The sequence below is a fragment of the Tiliqua scincoides genome, chromosome 4, assembly GCF_035046505.1.
Source record: "Tiliqua scincoides isolate rTilSci1 chromosome 4, rTilSci1.hap2, whole genome shotgun sequence".
Lineage (NCBI taxonomy): Eukaryota > Metazoa > Chordata > Lepidosauria > Squamata > Scincidae > Tiliqua > Tiliqua scincoides.
Genome location: NC_089824.1, coordinates 21,501,848 through 21,520,502, shown reverse-complemented (window position 1 = coordinate 21,520,502; position 18,655 = coordinate 21,501,848). Strand labels below are relative to the sequence as shown.

The window sequence follows — 18,655 nt, the reverse complement described above, 5'->3', positions numbered from 1 at the left end:
GGGTTCTGTGGGTCATTTCTGAGGCCTGTGGCAGCCAGTAGAATGGGTGGCCAACCTAGCTCAGAACCCAGAAGAAGCCTCACTGACACCACAAGAAGTATCATGACCGACCAGCAAATGAGGTGGGTTGTTGTCCCGTTAAGATTGGGAACTGCTCAGTTACCCACTACACTGTACCTAGGAAGTAACAAATCAAAACAACTGTGCAAATTTCAGATGCCCAAATTATACGTAGCTAGCAAAGAAAATTAGTTTCTAAATGCACCGTTGTTTTTTTTCAGAATTCTGGAGCTGGTGCACTTGCCTGTGTCACATTATGGGCCCAATCCTATCCAATTTTCCAGTTCTGGTGCAGCTGCGCCAATGGGGCGTGCACTGCATCCAGTGGTGGGGAGGGAGTCACAGAGGCCTCCTCAAAGTATGGAAACATTTGTTCCCTTACCTTGGGGCTGCATTACAGCTGCACTGGTGCTGGAAAGTTGGATAGTATTGGGCCCTTACAGTTCTATGCTGGGCAAGGGTGATGCTTTTAAATCTACGTCAATGTTTTTCCTAGAGATATAGGTTCTAGCACTTCCCTAGTGCAAATGAAGAACTGTTCCATGACAAAGAAATGTTGAAGATTTGTTGTGTTCAAATACATTTCCCGGGCAGGCATTTTAAAACGAATTTAAACTGAATTTGCCTACGCACATGGTGACAACCAGTATTGAGCCAGAACTATTTTTAAACCGAGAAAACATTGTCGGAGAAACAGACCAAAAAGAAAAAAAAAATCAGTCAGAAGGGGCATCCAAAATCAGGAAAGAATAATTTAATGCTATTATTTGTGTATTTATCTAATGCTGCTTTGACAACCCACAAGAGATAGCCGCCTGAGTTCTGCATAACTTGCAGTATCTAAAACAGACACAAAAAGAAAAAGCCAGAAAGTTAATAAGACAATGTGCAATAATCAGAGACTGACTTGGATGTCTTGGTCAAGAAAAACAGTTAGTGCGATTTGCACCAGCTGTAGTGGCAAAATAGCTCTCTGGTGGTGGTGGTTTAAATTCCAGGTAGTATGCTGGAATTTCTTGTGTTGACAGATAACACTGGAATTATCTTCTTTATCTACCATAAAAAGCAAAAGAGAATCTGTCTGAGGAATTTTCATATAGAATATCTGAAAGGGTGAATGAGACAGCCCTCCCTTTTTTTAAAGAAAGTCTTGTGATTTCGGCAGGACCCATGCACCTTACAACACAATCCTATATGTGCTTGGGCACCGCAACCAAGACTGCTGCCTGATGCTGCCTCAGGTCTGCTGGCTCCACACTACAAAACAAAAAAAACCTTGCCATGTCCTCACACACTGCTGCGAAAGCTAGAAGTCCCACACTTCCAGGTTTTGCAGCAGCACATGAGGACCTCAGCAAGGAGGGGAGTTAAGTGCTTCTTGCCCAAGCAAGAAGGAAACAGATCACTGTGGTTTACCTTGGCAGCAGATTGGATGGAGGCAGCAACAGAAGACTCGTGGTGAAAGACACCCCTAATTCACCCTCCCAGAACCCTAGCAATCTGCCGCTGATGCAACCTGCATGGATGAACCAGCAGTGTTATGTGTGTCTACTCAAAAGTATGTATCCTGGGATTTACTACCAGCTAAGCATGTGCAGGATTGCGGCCTTACTCTTTGTACCAACAGAGGAAGCTGCTGTGCTGCTATAGAGCCACCATGACAGATGGTCAGAAAATCAACAGTGCAGCTACTATCTCAACAGGGGTCGGGTAACAAAAAGGAGCTAATCCAGTCTTAGAAAACTACTGATGCTGATTTGATTCCCTGTCTGAACAAATTGGAATTCAGACACATATCAAGTTGTTCTCAGATGGCCTGGTGTACCAACATACCATCAGGCAATCAGAACTTACATTTTCCCAAATCTAGGCAAAAACTTAAGCTTGTTCTTAAGTTTTCGCTTCAAAAGTTAGGCCCCAGGGCCCAATCCTAACCAACTTTCTAGCACCGGTGCAGCCACAATGCAGCCCCAAGGTAAGGGAACAAATGTTCCCATACCTTGAGGAGGTCTCTGCAACCACCTCCCCATAGCAGGATGTAGTGCATGCCCCATTGGCATGCTGCAACAGCACTGGAAAATTGAATAGGATTGGGCCCTGAATTCTCACACATGTTACATGGAGATAAGTCACACTGAAATCAATGGGAACTACGTCCACCGAATATTCACAAGGCTAGGGGAAAATTACAGTAACAAATGCAGCACAAATGGTTTTATTAAGGTATTTTACACACACACACACACACACGCACACACGCACACACGCACCCTGCAGCAACTGATAAAACTGTTAAAGCTTTATGCCAACTTGTGCTGCCATTTGAACGCATCTTTTCTCCAAAACACACTATTTCCACAAACATGAGCAAACGATAACGGAAAACAGGCCTAGCAAGTGAAATCAAACACTACGGAAAAGGTTGAAAAATGGGAAGGGTTCCTGACATCACAGTTAAAGCATGAAAACCTGAGGCCAAGATCCCAACATGCTTCACCAATGAAATATAGATGCTGGGATCATTTTCATCTTGCCACATGGTAAATATTAAGCAATGTACAGCAACACTCAAGAACACAAAGTTAAGAATACTGCTTTCAAACAAATACAGAGAATTTAGTAAAAACAGGCAACATGGCAATTACATATGTTAGAACCAAAGTTCAAAGTAGTTACTCCTCCTCACAGGATGTTAATTATTTTATCAGTACAGGCAACCTTCCCATATCCGCTGATCTGGGTCTCCACACCCCGTGAGGCCCCTCTGAGTCCATTAATTTCATTTAAGAACATAAGAACAGCCCCACTGGATCAGGCCATAGGCCCATCTAGTCCAGCTTCCTGTATCTCACAGCGGCCCACCAAATGCCCCAGGGAGCACACCAGATCACAAGAGACCTCATCCTGGTGCTCTCCCCTACATCTGGCATTCTGACTTAGCCCATTCCTAAAATCAGGAGGTTGCGCATACACATCATGGCTTGTACCCCATAATGGATTTTTCCTCCAGAAACTCGTCCAATCCCCTTTTAAAGGCGTCTAGGCTAGACGCCAGCACCACATCCTGTGGCAAGGAGTTCCACAGACCGACCACGCGCTGAGTAAAGAAATATTTTCTTTTGCCTGTCCTAACCCGCCCAACACTCAATTTTAGTGGATGTCCCCTGGTTCTGGTATTATGTGAGAGTGTAAAGAGCATCTCCCTATCCACTCTGTCCATCCCCTGCATAATTTTGTATGTCTCAATCATGTCCCCCCTCAAGCGTCTCTTTTCTAGGCTGAAGAGGCCCTAACGCCGTAGCCTTTCCTCATAAGGAAGGTGCCCCAGCCCCGTAATCATCTTAGTCGCTCTCTTTTGCACCTTTTCCATTTCCACTATGTCTTTTTTGAGATGCGGCGACCAGAACTGGACACAATACTCCAGGTGTGGCCTTACCATCGATTTGTACAACGGCATTATAATACTAACCGTTTTGTTCTCAATACCCTTCCTAATGATCCCAAGCATAGAATTGGCCTTCTTCACTGCCGCCGCACATTGGGTCGACACTTTCATCGACCTGTCCACCACCACCCCAAGATCTCTCTCCTGATCTGTCACAGACAGCTCAGAACCCATCAGCCTATATCTAAAGTTTTGATTTTTTGCCCCAATGTGCATGACTTTACACTTACTGACATTGAAGCACATCTGCCATTTTGCTGCCCATTCTGCCAGTCTGGAGAGATCCTTCTGGAGCTCCTCACAATCATTTCTGGTCTTTACCACTCGGAAAAGTTTGGTGTCGTCTGCAAACTTAGCCACTTCACTGCTCAACCCTGTCTCCAGGTCATTTATGAAGAGGTTGAAAAGCACCGGTCCCAGGACAGATCCTTGGGGCACACCGCTTTTCACCTCTCTCCATTGTGAAAATTGCCCATTGACACCCACTCTCTGCTTCCTGGCCTCCAACCAGTTCTCAATCCACGAGAGGACCTGTCCTCTAATTCCCTGACTGTGGAGTTTTTTCAGTAGCCTTTGGTGAGGGACCGTGTCAAACGCCTTCTGAAAGTCCAGATATATAATGTCCACGGGTTCTCCCGCATCCACATGCCTGCTGACCTTTTCAAAGAATTCTATAAGGTTGGTGAGGCAAGACTTACCCTTACAGAAGCCATGCTGACTCTCCCTCAGCAAGGCCTGTTTGTCTATGTGTTTTGAGATCCTATCTTTGATGAGGCATTCCACCATCTTACCTGGTATGGATGTTAGGCTGACCGGCCTATAGTTTCCCGGGTCCCCCCTCTTTCCCTTTTTAAAAATAGGCGGGACATTTGCTATCCTCCAATCTTCTGGTACCGTGGCCGTTTTGAGGGACAAGTTGCATACCTTAGTCAAGAGATCTGCAACTTCATTCTTCAATTCCTTAATAACCCTTGGGTGGATGCCATCAGGGCCCGGTGACTTATTGATCTTTAATTTATCAATGAGGTCTGAAACATCTTCTCTTTTAACCTCTATCTTACTTAACTCCTCGGTTAGGAGGGGCCGTTCGGGCAGCGGTATCTGCCCGAGGTCTTCTGCCGTGAAGACAGATGCAAAGAACTCATTTAATTTCTCTGCCATCTCTAAGTCTCCTTTTATCTCCCCTTTCCCTCCCTCACCATCCAGAGGGCCAACCGCTTCTCTGGCGGGTTTCCTGCTTCTAACATATTTGAAGAAGCTTTTATTATTCCCCTTAATGTTGCTGGCCATGCGTTCCTCATAGTCTCGCTTGGCCTCCCCTATCACCTTCTTACATTTCTTTTGCCACAGTTTATGTTCCTTTTTATTCTCTTCATTAGGGCAAGACTTCCATTTACGGAAGGAAGCTTCCTTGCCCTTCACAGCCTCTCTAACTTGGCTGGTTAGCCATGCGGGCACCCTCCTGGATTTAGTGGAACCCTTCTTTCTTTGCGGTATACACCTCTGCTGGGCCTCTATTACTGTTGTTTTAAGCAGCCTCCATGCACTCTGGAGAGACTGGACTCTTTTTACCCTCCCTTTCAACCTCCTCCTAACCAGCCTCCTCATTTGAGGGAAGTCCGCCCGTCGGAAGTCAAGGGTTTTTGTTAGAGATTTGCCTGGTATTCTTCCCCCAACGTGCACGTCAAAACGGATCGCAGCATGATCACTGTTCCCCACTGGCTCAGTAACGTTTACATCTCTAACCAGGTCCTGCGTACTGCACAAAATTAAATCCAGAGTCACCTGTCCTCTGGTGGGCTCCGTGACTAGCTGATCTAAGCCACAGTCATTTAGCACGTCAAGAAATCCGGTTTCCTTATCGTGACCAGAACACAAATTGACCCAGTCAATATGAGGATAATTGAAGTCCCCCATGATTACAACCCTGTCCTTCCTTGTCACCTCCCTGATCTGTTTCCTTATTTCAAGGTCCCCATCAGATTTCTGGTCTGGAGGACGATAGCACACCCCCAGTATTACATCGCTGCACAAGCCTGGTAATTTAACCCACAGAGATTCTACGGTGGAGTCGGACCCACCTTCAATCTCTACTTTGCTGGATTCTATCCCTTCCTTAACATAAAGGGCCACCCCACCTCCAACACGCCCCTGCCTGTCCCTCCTGTAGAGTTTATAGCCCGGGATTGCGGTATCCCACTGATTCTCCGCATTCCACCAGGTTTCCGTTATGCCCACTATGTCAATATTTTCCCTTGTCACCAGACATTCCAGTTCTCCCACCTTTGCTCGTAGACTTCGGGCATTCGCATAAAAGCATTTATACACAGAATGCCCCAGGATGGGCTGCTTATTCGCTCCTTTGTCCCCGCATCCTCTCATTGTGCCAAACCGTCTATCACATTCCATCACCCTACCTTTCCCAATTTCTTCTCCTACCCTGCCTTTGTCTTGTTGTTCTCTAACCTCCCCATCCTCATCCCATAGGGTCATTTATGTCAGCAGTTGTCACACGTTTAGCACCAGGACTCACTTTTTAGATTGAGAATCTGTCGGGACCCACTGGAAGTGATGTCATGACTGGAAGTGACATTATCAAGCAGGAAAATTAACAATCTTAGGCTGCAATCCTACCCACACTTACCCAGAAGCAAGTCCCATTCACTACCATTGTTAAAAGCTTATACATGGTAGCCTGTTAAAAGTACAGATCTGTAACATTTCCTCAAATGCAGCCACATACTGTGGTAGCATCAAGTCTAATGTATTAAAAATAAAATATTGAAATGAATGGGACCCATCTGAAATTGGCTTGCGACCCACCTCGTGGGTCCCAACCCACAGTTTGAGAAACACTACTTTACATGGCACCAAGTGAAAATGTTTCTTGCTTGCACTGAACACTATAAGCATGCAAGCTTATAGCAGAATGCGCAGGCAGGCAGCCTGAATGCAGTTAGCTTCCTGCTTCCTGTTAGCATTCAATAAGGCACTTCAAGAGTTCAGGTTGCCTGCCTGCACACCCTGCTATAAGCTTGCGTGCCGATAGTGTTCAGTAAGAGCAAGAAACATTTTTGCTTGGCACCAGTGGTAAGCACTTAAAATGAAGTTAATGGATGTGGCAGGCTGCAGGGGGCAGTATGTGAAGATATGGTTCTCCTGTATCTGTGATTTACATATCCGGGAAGGGGGGGGCGCTGGAATGGATCCCCCACGGATATGGGGGGGAGGACATGCCTATACTGTGGTTCTATATTTTACCTGAGAAAAAGGAAGGGGTCAGCACAAAGCGGGGGGGGGGGGTGAACCTCCTGAATTCAAATTTACAGCAGCTCTTGCTTGGGTTTTTGCTACAAGTTAAGACACAGGGAAACTTCTACAAAACACACCTGCACCTACAACATCATTGTCAGATTGCTAAAAGCATGCCTAAGCCAGACTGGTCACTAGTTACTTTACTGGGATTCCAATTCTACAGTACACTTGTTGATGGGCAGAAATGCAGTATACAGTTGCTGCCGCCCCCCCCCCCCCATATTTGCAAACTGTTTCCAGTTTCAGGTAATGAGAACTTGCATGGATCAACAGTAAGTACAGGGTTTGATGCTATTCACACTCTACTGCATGGAGAAGGAGCATGGATGCACACGTTCCTACCCCACTAGTGTAATGGCTCATTCATTGCATAGGGGACAGTTTGGATGAATCACATTATATACACAGTAGACTTAGAGCCCAGTCCTATCCAACTTTCCAGCACTGATAGAACTGTGCCAGTTGGGTGTGTATTGCATCCTGCAGTGGAGGTGCAGTCACGGAGGATTCCTCAAGTTAAAGGAATGTTTGTTACCTTATCTTGGGGCTTCATTGTGGTTGTATCAGTACTGGAAAGTTGGATAGGACTGTGCTCTTAAGTTCCACTCCACTTTCATTTAATCATTCATAGCAGGAAGTAGACAATATGCTATCAGCTTTGGTGAAGATCATGTCATTTAGATCCTGGTTTGTTTAAATTATGGCTCTGAGGCTCATGTGATGCTGGAAAGTGAGGTATAATTTTATTTCATAAACCAGCATATGAAACAGGAGCTTTAATTTCAGTTTCACTCTGTGTGTGAACCAAGTATGTGAAAATTAAACCATTGTTCCCAGCTTCACACAAGCTCTGGAGTCATGCTTTAGACCAGGGGTCTCTAAACCTTTTGGCCAAAGGGCCGCGTCAAATACCTGGCACAGTGGCAAGGACCAGAAAAACAAATTTAAATAAACGCATTCGAGATGGAACTTAGAATAATGAATAAATGAATGGGCTCAAATGCCCAGGACTTCTCCAAGGACAAACACAGCCCAAGAAATAAAACACACACTTTAAATGGACCCCCATTCCCCCACCCCAAAAGCACAACCCTGGTAGTGTTTGGTCTACTGGGCCAGAGGCCCTCAGGGGATCAGAGGCTGGCCGCCGGGCTGGGGTTTGGAGACCACCTGCTTTAAACAACCAGGATGCCAATGGCACGCGAGCAAAAAAAAGAAGAGAAGAGGCAAAGGGGAGCAAGTGATCTTGGCAGGCTTCAGGCCAAACTTGCAATCCAAACTAACCATAGTGTTTTGTTGTTGTTGTTGTTGTTTTAAGTTTGTGTTAACTGACCCACCGATGTGCAGAACTGGGGGGGGGAATCACCTGGGAAGCAACCTAAGAGCATTTTATTGTTTTTCCAAGTTAAACAGGAGATTCTATAAAGAGCATTGCATTCTTTGCTTCGAAATAATATTTTTTTAAAAATGAGGACATACTCAGAATCGGAACCAAGAGAGGTGGAATGACATTGTAAATCTTGAACTCCCAAAGCATGGTGCAAACTCCTACTAGAAGTTGTACAGCAGCTGCACTTAACAGATTGCACCCTCAAAGCCAGAACAAGTGAATCTCTTCATCCAAGAGGGACAGCGAGATCGTATTGTGAGATCATAAATATATGAGTCCCCAGAGGGCTGGGGATAAGAATAGGCCCTCAGTTTGGCTGTACTTGTCGTAAGAGGCGACTGAACAGCCACCGGGTAGATGGGACTCGTTAGCCTGGGAAGGCAGCTCATCTGAGAGAAGGAAAACTCTGATCCCAAACCTCCACTGCCTTGTGGCTACATCCAATTATGGAAAAGGCGTCAGGAGTCAACCTCGAGGCAAAATCCGGAGCCGGAGTCCCTGAGGCAGTTCATGGCTGAACACAGTCATGTTCTGGCAACTCCTGCGACGCCGCTGGAACCAACCATATTGGCCTCTGCCTTTCCATTGGACCATTTCAGCAACGTGGAGAGGGGGGGATTTGCTGCATGGGTAATAGTCTATCCTCCATATCTACTTTACCCAGGCTTCGCGCACTGGAGAGGACACTCTGTTCCAGAACACTATTCAGAGTGCGATACCAGAGTCTTCTTAGACTGAAGGATGCCAACAAGGTGAAATATATGAACACTTATTAAAATTATTTCTCATTCCCTTCGGAAACCCCATGGGGGAGATTTGTTTCAGAATGTTACTTCAACTCAAGGGAAGAAAAACAAGCAAGATCCATGGATAATAAATCTGCAGATTTCATAGGAGTTATTGGAGATGCCTTTAAGAAGGAACGCTTGTAATGTGTTGGAGCTGCCTACCGCAAGTATCTTTGTTATATCCGTCACTCTATTATTTTCAAAACTAAGTCACTGGTGAATGAATTATAGACTTAAAAACACAAAGCAGAGAAAACTCACTTGAACATCTGTTCATGTCTGGAGCTCGGAGACCGTAGTACCCTGGCGGGCAGGAATTCAAGCATTCCCCATATTGCCTCATTCCTTCTCTTCGGAGAAAGAAGAACAACTTATGCTGACATCTGATGCATCCGTTGTCCTTTGAACACGACAAGCAACCTTTGCAAATTGGATTTGGCCCATAGTTAGCTGGGAAATAAAAAAGAAAATGAGGAGAGCATTAAAATCCACAAAGGAGCACGATGCTTTATTTATTTTCCCTTTAAAGTCATACTGCAGAAAGGAATGAATTAAGAAACCTTCAGTAGACCGATAGGAAGATGAGCACTTCGAATGTGCTCTGCAACGCATGCCTCATTTCTTTATGAATTGGGTGGTAGAGCTCAACAGGACAAATTTATTAATAAAGATGCATGATATTAAATGCAGCTGGAGATCAAAAGACGATTAGCCACGGTGGTGCTAACTGAGGTCAGTGAACTACATTTTAATTGTAGCAAGCACAGAGCACAAACGCAAACACTTTTCTGCCAGCAGATGGAAGTATAGCAGTAATAAGAACTGGGTTCAAATGGGGCGAGCAGCTTTCTTTCCCTGTTGCCCATTCTTGTTTTAATACTTCTGCTGCTTTTAGAATAGCTTGTTCTAACTTTTAAAAAAGTTTTTTAAACTTTGAAAAAAAAGTGAGCTTTTTTCACTTTTTTTTTAATTGTGAGCCACCTCAGGGGGGAGGGGGTTCCACTGCAGAACCAAAAGAAAGAATATAAACATTTTAATAAATAAACGTTGACATGAGCCCCAATTACGGTTGGCCAATCATTTAGTATTGCATATTAAAATTCATATGCACGGTAAATAAAAAGCATCTATCTTTCCATTTAAATATTATTCAACTTAAAAAGGTTTATATTCTTAACTATTCTGCTGTAGCTAGAATGAATAACGGCACAACCTTAGGCATGTCTACTCAGAAGTAAGTTTCAGAAGTAGGCTGCAATCCTATGCAGGCATGCCCCTGTTTCTATGGGGGTTCCATTGTGAAACATCCAATTAGGTAAAACTGCAGATACAGGCAAATGCCTCCCTCCACCCTTCCGGACGCTAGGGGAGATCTGCTCTGCTCACCTCCGGAAGGTCCTCTGAGCCCAGCAGAGGCTGCGAATATCTGTCAAAAAAAAAGTGACTTCTGGTTTAATGCCTTATAAGGCATTAAAAACATAACTTCCGGTTTCTCTGTGAAACCAAAGTCACTTTTTTTTTTACCTTAAGAAGGCCCGGAGGTAAGGAAGCAAAGCTCCCCTCACTGCTGGGGGGGCACACACAGGGGCCCTGCAGACCCAATTCATGGATAAGTGAATCCACGGATATGGGATGCACAGGTACGGGGCCTCCTGTACACAATTTCCTCAGAGTAAGTCACATTGAACATAATGGGACTTACTTCTGAGGAGACATGCATAGGATTGAGTTGGAAGAATAAAATCCACATCTGTGATTGTTACCAAGGTAATTTATTCTCTTCTCTAAACATTAAAATAAGAAGTCAGTAGAGGGTGGACAGCCTGGCTGAGAAGGAAACACAGGTTCCTGAAGAACCAGTCCTTGGGCTCATCTCAAAGCAAGGCATACCCATTGGTTCTTCGGTTCCAACAACTGAACCACGACCTCAAATGGCTTTAAAAGGGGTGTCTGGACAAATTCATACACGATAGGCCTATCAAAAGCTATCAGTCATGACAGCTAAATGGAATCTTCACGTTCAGAACCACTCAATGCAAGACAACAAGAGTAAGAAAGGACTCTTGCTTCTTATGGGCTTCCCAGAAACATATGGATGGCCACTGGGGGCATAAAGTGCTGGACTTGATGGATGCAGCTGATGGACAACAGGGCTCTGCTTATGTAAACTTATGGCCCAGTCCTATCTGGGTCTTCTGCTAACAGAACTTGTGTTTCATGCATGGAAAGACCGGGCTGCTGGTGCTGCAGCCCCAATGATGGCATGAGGAACAGGGCCACCAGACAAATGGTTGATTACAGCCCATGCATGCCATAGGAGTGCTCAGTCACTGCTGGTAAGTTGGCAGTAGGGGTGGGCCATGAGCAGGACAGGGAAGGAATGGGATGGGGGTCAGGGCTGGCAGGGGGTGTATCAGGGAAGATCAGAGGATGGATATAGGCAGCAGCAGTTCTGCTGATATCCTGTGCCCCCATTTTGGCTTCCATACACCTCTCTGTACCCACTCGGACCTGTGCCAGCCTTTTGGCTGGCACAGATCGTAGTTGCCCGATTGGGGAACATGGCACAGTGGAGTATGAAAGAAATTTTTTTAACTTCTCTTTCTACCACAGCATGGTCTCCTGCTAGCCCACAGTGGAGCCTGTACCAGTACTGCTACATGCTATGGGCCAGCTGAGGATAGGATTGGGCCATTAGACTCCTATCTCTTGTGAGGGCATATTACTACCACCAAAGCATTTTCTCATAGGAAACCAAGCAAGGCCTTCTGCTCCTATCCAGGAGCCAGTGCAGAAATCTGTCCCCACCCTCCAGTATGTTCAAGATCCAAAGGCTCAAATCCTCAGAAAAAACTCCCTCAACCATGGGATCCACCTACACTTCTGTCTTGCCATTAAAAAACTCAAATACGTTCAAATACACTATCACACCACCCTGACAATCACTGCAATAAAAACCATTCATATGAAGAAGCTCAAACAATGGTCCTCACACACACAAAAAAGGCAACTTGAGAAATGGTTCACAACTGGTTGGCTTGGCTTTTGACAACATGCAAGCCCAACATTAGTATGAGTGTCAGTCTGGGACACATGAAGTAGAATTCAAGTTCCTAAAAGGGGCAAGAGCAGAGTTACACAACCTTGCATAAGATAGTGTTAAGAGTCAGTAACTTATTCACAGCTTCTGTCTTGACTCATTAGCCTTATCTCATACTGGCTTTCATTCCCCACTGGCACTTCTCTACTACATTTCTCTTATCAAACAAACATTGCTTTCAGTTAAACCCAATTGTTTTCCTGGCACACATTCTGAAGGACTCCCATTTCAAGATGCTGGCTGACTCAAGGTCCCATCCGAAGACAAAGGTTTCTGGAGGGTGCCAAGAGACTGCCATTATATACAAGTGAATGCAATGGCAGTAAGCTTATCAAAAAAATAAGATGGAACTACACAGGTCTACAAACACAGACCATGTAGGGTTTGCTTACCAGCACTGTAAGAAACCTGTTTTCTGAAATGTCTAATTTAGATTCCAAAAGCCAAGGGCCAAATTTTGCACTCACTTTTGATATAGGAAAGATCTCATCCTACTACTTACCCCCTTGCTTCCACACAGGGAGTCAATTGTTGAAAATCAGCCATGAGCAAAAAGGAAATTAGATCTTACTACTTCAAAGTAATTCCTTTAAAGACAATGGCCTAATTAAAAAATCTAAGTGTGCTAATCTTAAGCATGCTGAACAGTGGTGCTTAGGTGTCACAAACATGCTGTAAAGGACCTTTCTAGCACTCTGAGAATAAGCAGCGCTGGCAAGAAGGCCTTGCTGTCCTGCTGGATCTGGAGCTTGAGTCACCAATGGTTGGCAACCTTCAGTCTCGAAAGACTATGGTATAAGCCTACAGCACCCGGTATTCCCAAACGGTCTCCCATCCAAGTACTAACCCGGCCTGACTCTGCTTAGCTTCCGAGATCAGACAAGATCAGGCATGTGCAGGGTAACAGTTGCTGTCACCAGTGTTTGTAAGTACAGTGCTGAGCGGTGCGGGGAGGGGGTGTGTGGAGGGAAGAATGTAGGCAGGATAGAGAGTGAATTTCAAATAGATATTTCTGAGAAGAGCTTTCTAAAAACAGGGTACTACTAAGGCAATATTGCTAATTGCCACCTGTTATGTGTAAAACTTGGGCTCAGTCTGAGGAGGACCTGAGGGAAAACTGCTGCAGGAGAGGAGGCTGCAGTACCAGTGGAGGGAAGGTAGAGGCTGCTGTGTGCAGAGGCCTATAAAAGGGGCTGCACAAACGAGAGCTGGATAGACCACCAGGGAAGAGCTGCTGCGAGGAGCCTTGGAGAGCTCTGTGGAGGAAAAAAGATCACCAGGCGAGCTGGGAGAGAAGGAGCTGCAGAGCAGAGCTGAAACCTGAGAGCTGAGGAGAGAGAGCTGCAGCAAGGAGCCCCTGGGAGAGCCACTGAGAGCCAGGGAACAACCAGCCAGCCTTTGCCTCAAGTCCTGCTGCCTCCTGCCTGCCTAGTGCCTGCCTCAGGTCCTCACTCAATCAGGGAATTTGGAACGAGGGTGTTATCATTTTGGTTCAGGTTCCATTCCTCACAAGAAAAGCCTTGAACTTACGTTGGTTTCAGTGGTCTCTGCCAATCCTGCATAACACACCCATCTTACTTCTGAAGTTGAGTGAACCCAGAGCTGGGCCTGAAGAAGACTTCAGTACCTCAGTTGAAGAACTTAATTTTTCCATCTTTCCAGTTTCACAGAAGTATATTAGATAATGCTTTTTTTCACAAACCATGTTTTAGGGCTCTGAAGCCGAGGTGGTTGCAGAGGACGCCTGGCAAAATGGTATCAGGTGGCATCCCAGGTTGTGCTGTCCCTCATGCACACATTAATTAAACAAGAACACTTTAATTGAGAAAGAAATGAAAAGGCTGGTGCTAGAGAAAGGAATTGGGTTAACTGGGATGGCAGACCTGCCAGTGCCCAGTGTTTCAAAACCAGCTGACTCCAAATATTTTAAACTTCTTCGAGTGCACTCTGAGCCCTTAGGCTGACGTTTCTCCACTGGCTATTGCAATTCTGACGAGTTTCCGTTAAGGAACGCAAACTGTATCACACAGTTTGGTCTGCAAGTTAGTAAAAGAAAAATTGTCCAGTCCTCTTGCCTTTAAGAGAGTCAGGACAGTCTAGCGGTACTGGTGCTAGACTTAGACCTGAAAGATCCAGGTCCAAGTCCCTGCTCAGCCCTGAAGCTTCCTGGGTGATCTAGGGCCAGTCACTATCTCTCAGTCTCACCTACCTCACAGGGTTGTTGTGAAGACAAAAGGGGAGAAGGAACCGTGTACACCACCCTCAGCAACTTAGAGAAAGGGCAGCATAAAAATGTGAAAAATTAACACATCACCAAAATCTAAGATTTTCAGAAGTGGAAATGGTCATGTGAAGATATCAGGCCACCTTACCACACCTTCAGCTAGTAGTGACTCGCCAAGGCAAGCCATGTTCAGGCGCAAGGTCTCTCCAACTAACCAAATTCCTGTACCTGATCATGCCTGAAATTGAAGCTGGCAAAGCAAAAAATGTCTGCCACTAAAGTGTGCTTGCTCTTAAAAACTTGAGATCCTGTTTTAACTGCTAGGAGGTGGAATCCACACTACTCCTTTCAAATATTACTAGGAAATGAGGGGTTGTGCCAAGTTCTGCAAAGATCCTACAAAATGTTTTATGATGGAGACCCGTCCAGATAAGTACATTTTTCCAAGGAGGTTACTATAATTGTCAGGTGGTTCAAAATCACTTGGCTAGAAAGTGGATGCCTTTCAACATAGTAGACGTAGTATAATCACTTAGCAATGCACTGGCTGTCATTACATGCAATATAATTGCGCACAAGTGCACAAGGGAGACACACCAAAAGAGAGACTTGCAATGCTATCCTATTGGTCTTTGCCTGTCCCCCTCATTCTTCCCTTCCCCCTACTGCCTCCAGCATTCTCACCCCTACCCCGCTGAAGGCGGCAGAACCCTCCATCCCACACATTGTTGCTGTGAACTTATGCCTCAAATACTGAAAACTTAATTTGTTTTTGTCAGTCTTTTAATATCTAAAATATTTCAGCTTGCTGCTCTGGACTAACATTAGTCTCATATGCAGGTGAATAAACAGAGATTTAATTTTTTCTCCCCCTTTGATGGCTTGTTTATTTTGTCTTTTATTGTAAGTTTTAACTTTTTCCAAGCCCCAAAAATCTGCAGGGATCCAAGGAAACAGGTTTCCAACAAAAACACAGGCCCAAACCCAGATCCACCCAAACAGCCAACGACGAAGGGAAAAAAATACAAAATGTATGAAGTATTAAAACCCCCAAAAGAGGTGAAAGAGAGCAATACCTACAATCAAGCAGGGCAGCAGTATAGAAGATACTTCAAGCTTGGGGCTTGGTCATGATGTTGAATGGCAAACAGAATGAGAGGGGGTGGAGGAAAACGAGTCCTTGACTGAAAGTGTTGAACAGGATTTTACGGACAGGCTCCAATACTGACTCAGGGCGATACAAGAGGCAGATCAAAATTAAAAGGTTATATGGATCCTTGAACATGCTGTTCACCTATTAAAACTGTACCTACATGTTCATTGCCCCCACACTTTAAAGCAGAGTTCTCCAAACATTTTGGCCAGAGGGCCTCATCAAATACCTGGCACGGTGTTGAGGGTCGGAAAAATTTAAATATAAAATTTCTATTAATAAATTAGAGATGGAACTTAGATGAGTGAATAAACGAATGAATGGGCTCATTCATTCAACCTCTCTGGCCCTTAGAATACTCTCCAGATACAACAAGCGCATAGTTCCTATCACATTCGGCCAAGTGGGCCAGAAGCTTTCAGGGGACAAGAGGCTTGTCACGGGCCGGATAGAGGCTTGCTGCGGGCCGCATCTGGCCCCTGGGGCCGGGGTTTGGAGACCCCTGCTTTAAAGTCACAAGAGTCAGGGCCACATGGACAAAAGATCCAAAACTGAATCTCCTATCTCTCTAACAGTCCAATCCTAAGATGCCACAGTGCTGGCACTGCAGTCCCAGTGCTAGTAGTGGGTGTCACAAACATGGATTCTGAACACGGGGCTGCTCACGTCAGTGCCAGCCATTTAAGACTCAAGTAGCCCCACTGAGCAGGTTGTGGTTTTACTTGAGGTAAGGGGACAATGTCCCCTTCCTCCGAGGAGACCTCCAGTCTGCATAGGATGCCACAGCAGCCATTTGGAACATCTGCTCCTATGCTGGATGGGACTGGGCCCTAAATGTTGGTTTAAAAAAAAATTATGGGGCAGGCAAACATCAGTTTTGCAGTGCAGAGAAAAGGGTGTAACCCTTTCCCTTACACCATTTCCTTAATAAGTGCTGCTCCCCAATGATCTCTTTCATTTAAATAAAATGTAGCAGTGAAGGGGAGCAACTTTCCAAAAAAATAGCAGAGAGGAAAGTTGAATCCACTTTGCACATTTAAAGACATGGAAGATAAGATTATGCATGCCTGTCACAGTTTGGTTAGCTTGATCCCCACAACTCACGCCTGCAGAGACAGTGTCCTGTACAACATTCTAAAGTTTGCTATTCTACAACCGAGTTGGATTTATAAAGATCATCGCCATCTATTTTATATAACCAATACGAACACTCCTGATCCCATGAGTGTTTTCCCTGGAAGTAAGCCACACCGTTCCAGTAGGATTTACTCTGTAATAAGCGTACTTGGGATTGAAGCTTTAGCGTTTACATAGCTTGCTCCAAGCATTTGAAAGACATTCTTACAGTAATCTTTATTGAACGATGGACCTCTCAACGCTGCACATCCTCATCTTGTGAAAATCCCAACCAAGGGTCACAATTAGAGTAAGGTTTCCATGCAAGGACTCTGCATGAGAGGATGCTTCTTCTATTCCAGAGGGAATGTGACCCCATGTTTATAATGCGCTTGTTCAAAACTGGGCGGTTTGACTCTATGAAATGACATTTGTGATTCAGACATCATGGCTACTGTTTTCATGTATTCCTCACTTTTCGCAATTAGGGTCCCAAGCCTATCCAATTTTCCAGTGCCGGTGCAGCCGTGCCAATGGGGTGTGCACTGCATTCTGTGGTGAGGAGGCAGTAACAGAGGCCTCCTCAAGGTATGGGAACATTTGTTCCCTTTCCTTGGGACTGCACTGCGGTTGCACCGATGCTGGAAAGTTGGATAGGACTGAGCACTAGATCAAACAATGAGCACCTTGCCTGATAGTTACCTCTTCAGTTGATGAACTTGCTTCCGCCACGTTCATCTGGCTATGAAAAGTCAGAAATTTCTATACATACCCATGAATGCATTCCTAGACATGTGCATACCATTAAAAAAAAAGGAATCCATCACTTTATAGGTACCTAATTTCCTCTCTTCTGTTTATTTAAATATATGTAATGCTTCCTTGTATTTGTTTTAATAAACCGATCCTAGTTTCTCTCTAAAGAAATTACTAATCTAAAAATTTTTATTGCTTTAGCTTATAAAGTTCAAAAACTTATAGCTTATAAAGTTCAAAAACTAGCCTTTTTTCTACACCGTTCTTGAGTGCAAATTTTGCGTGTGTTTTTTTTATCTTGGTACATAGCTAGTTATTCATGTAAACTATGGCTTGCATCTTAACATTTCATGGAGCGCTGCTGAGTCATCAGAAGTGCATTTTGACCTGAAAGGACCGTTCTCCTGGCATAAGGACCCCAAGTGGGTAGGGGGATGCTTATTTTGCAAACGGAAGGAGCTTTCAACAACAGAGTAGTGCTCCACAAAACTTTAGGTACCACCTTATCCTATGGAAAAGAAACCTAGTAAAGTCTTTGAAGGCATGACACATAAAAACATGACACTTAAAACATACAAGCAAAAAAAAAAATCTAGACAATACTCAGACTTTGTAGTCTGAAGAAGCCTTTCTACAAAGCCAACGTGACCAATCTACGGATCCATCCACAGAGGGCACAAAAATTGGAGCAGAAACTATAAGCCAAAGGGTGAAATAGCATATTTTAAAAATAATTACAGGTTTTTCCATCATGCTTATAAGCCCCCTAGTGGAAAATCTGTATCTCATCTGGCTTTAAACTGAAAAAAAAACAACCAAATATGTTCTAGAATTTTCTGTATTTGTTGAGAAAAATCTGCAGTCGTTTGCTACTTTGTCAAAACTATCCAAACCCACCCAAGGATGCCAAAATAAAATGACCATGTACATACACATGCACATACATGCAAAACATTGCAAAAAAAATTCAACAGGCAGTGGTTAAACTTATTACTGTTATTATGTTTTAATCCTTGTTTCTCTAAGGAGCTCAGTGAAACATACAGGTCTCCCATCCTCCCCCACTTTATTCTCACATTAGGTTAGAGGTTGAATCTACTATAACGATGCAGCAACTTCCCATAAGACATTTTCATTTCTTATATGAATAAGCATCATTCCTCATCAGATACGCCAGTCTAACCATTACACAATACTGGTTCCCAATACAGCTTTTAAGGGTAGTACAAGCCAACAGGAAGAATGTATTAGATGCCCTTTGAACCCACTGCCCGCACTGCTTTCAGGCTGTCAAACCCAGCCCCAGCA

The 18,655-nt window shown here is 44.5% G+C and overlaps 1 protein-coding gene and 1 pseudogene across 3 annotated transcripts in view; both read right to left on the bottom strand.

The window, feature by feature from the left end:
* The window catches only part of RSPO2 (R-spondin 2), a 133,894-nt gene that overhangs the window by 52,839 nt on the left and 62,400 nt on the right, over positions 1-18,655 (bottom strand). For 2 of the 3 annotated variants that reach the window (XM_066625786.1, XM_066625785.1), the window contains one exon: positions 9,260-9,448. The exons of the other annotated variant lie outside the window; for it this stretch is intronic. In XM_066625786.1, coding sequence (XP_066481883.1) covers positions 9,260-9,448 — 189 coding nt within the window. The remainder of the gene's footprint in view (positions 1-9,259; positions 9,449-18,655) is intronic. 3 annotated transcript variants of the gene reach the window in all.
* On the bottom strand, positions 12,897-13,016 carry LOC136650288 (5S ribosomal RNA; annotated as a pseudogene).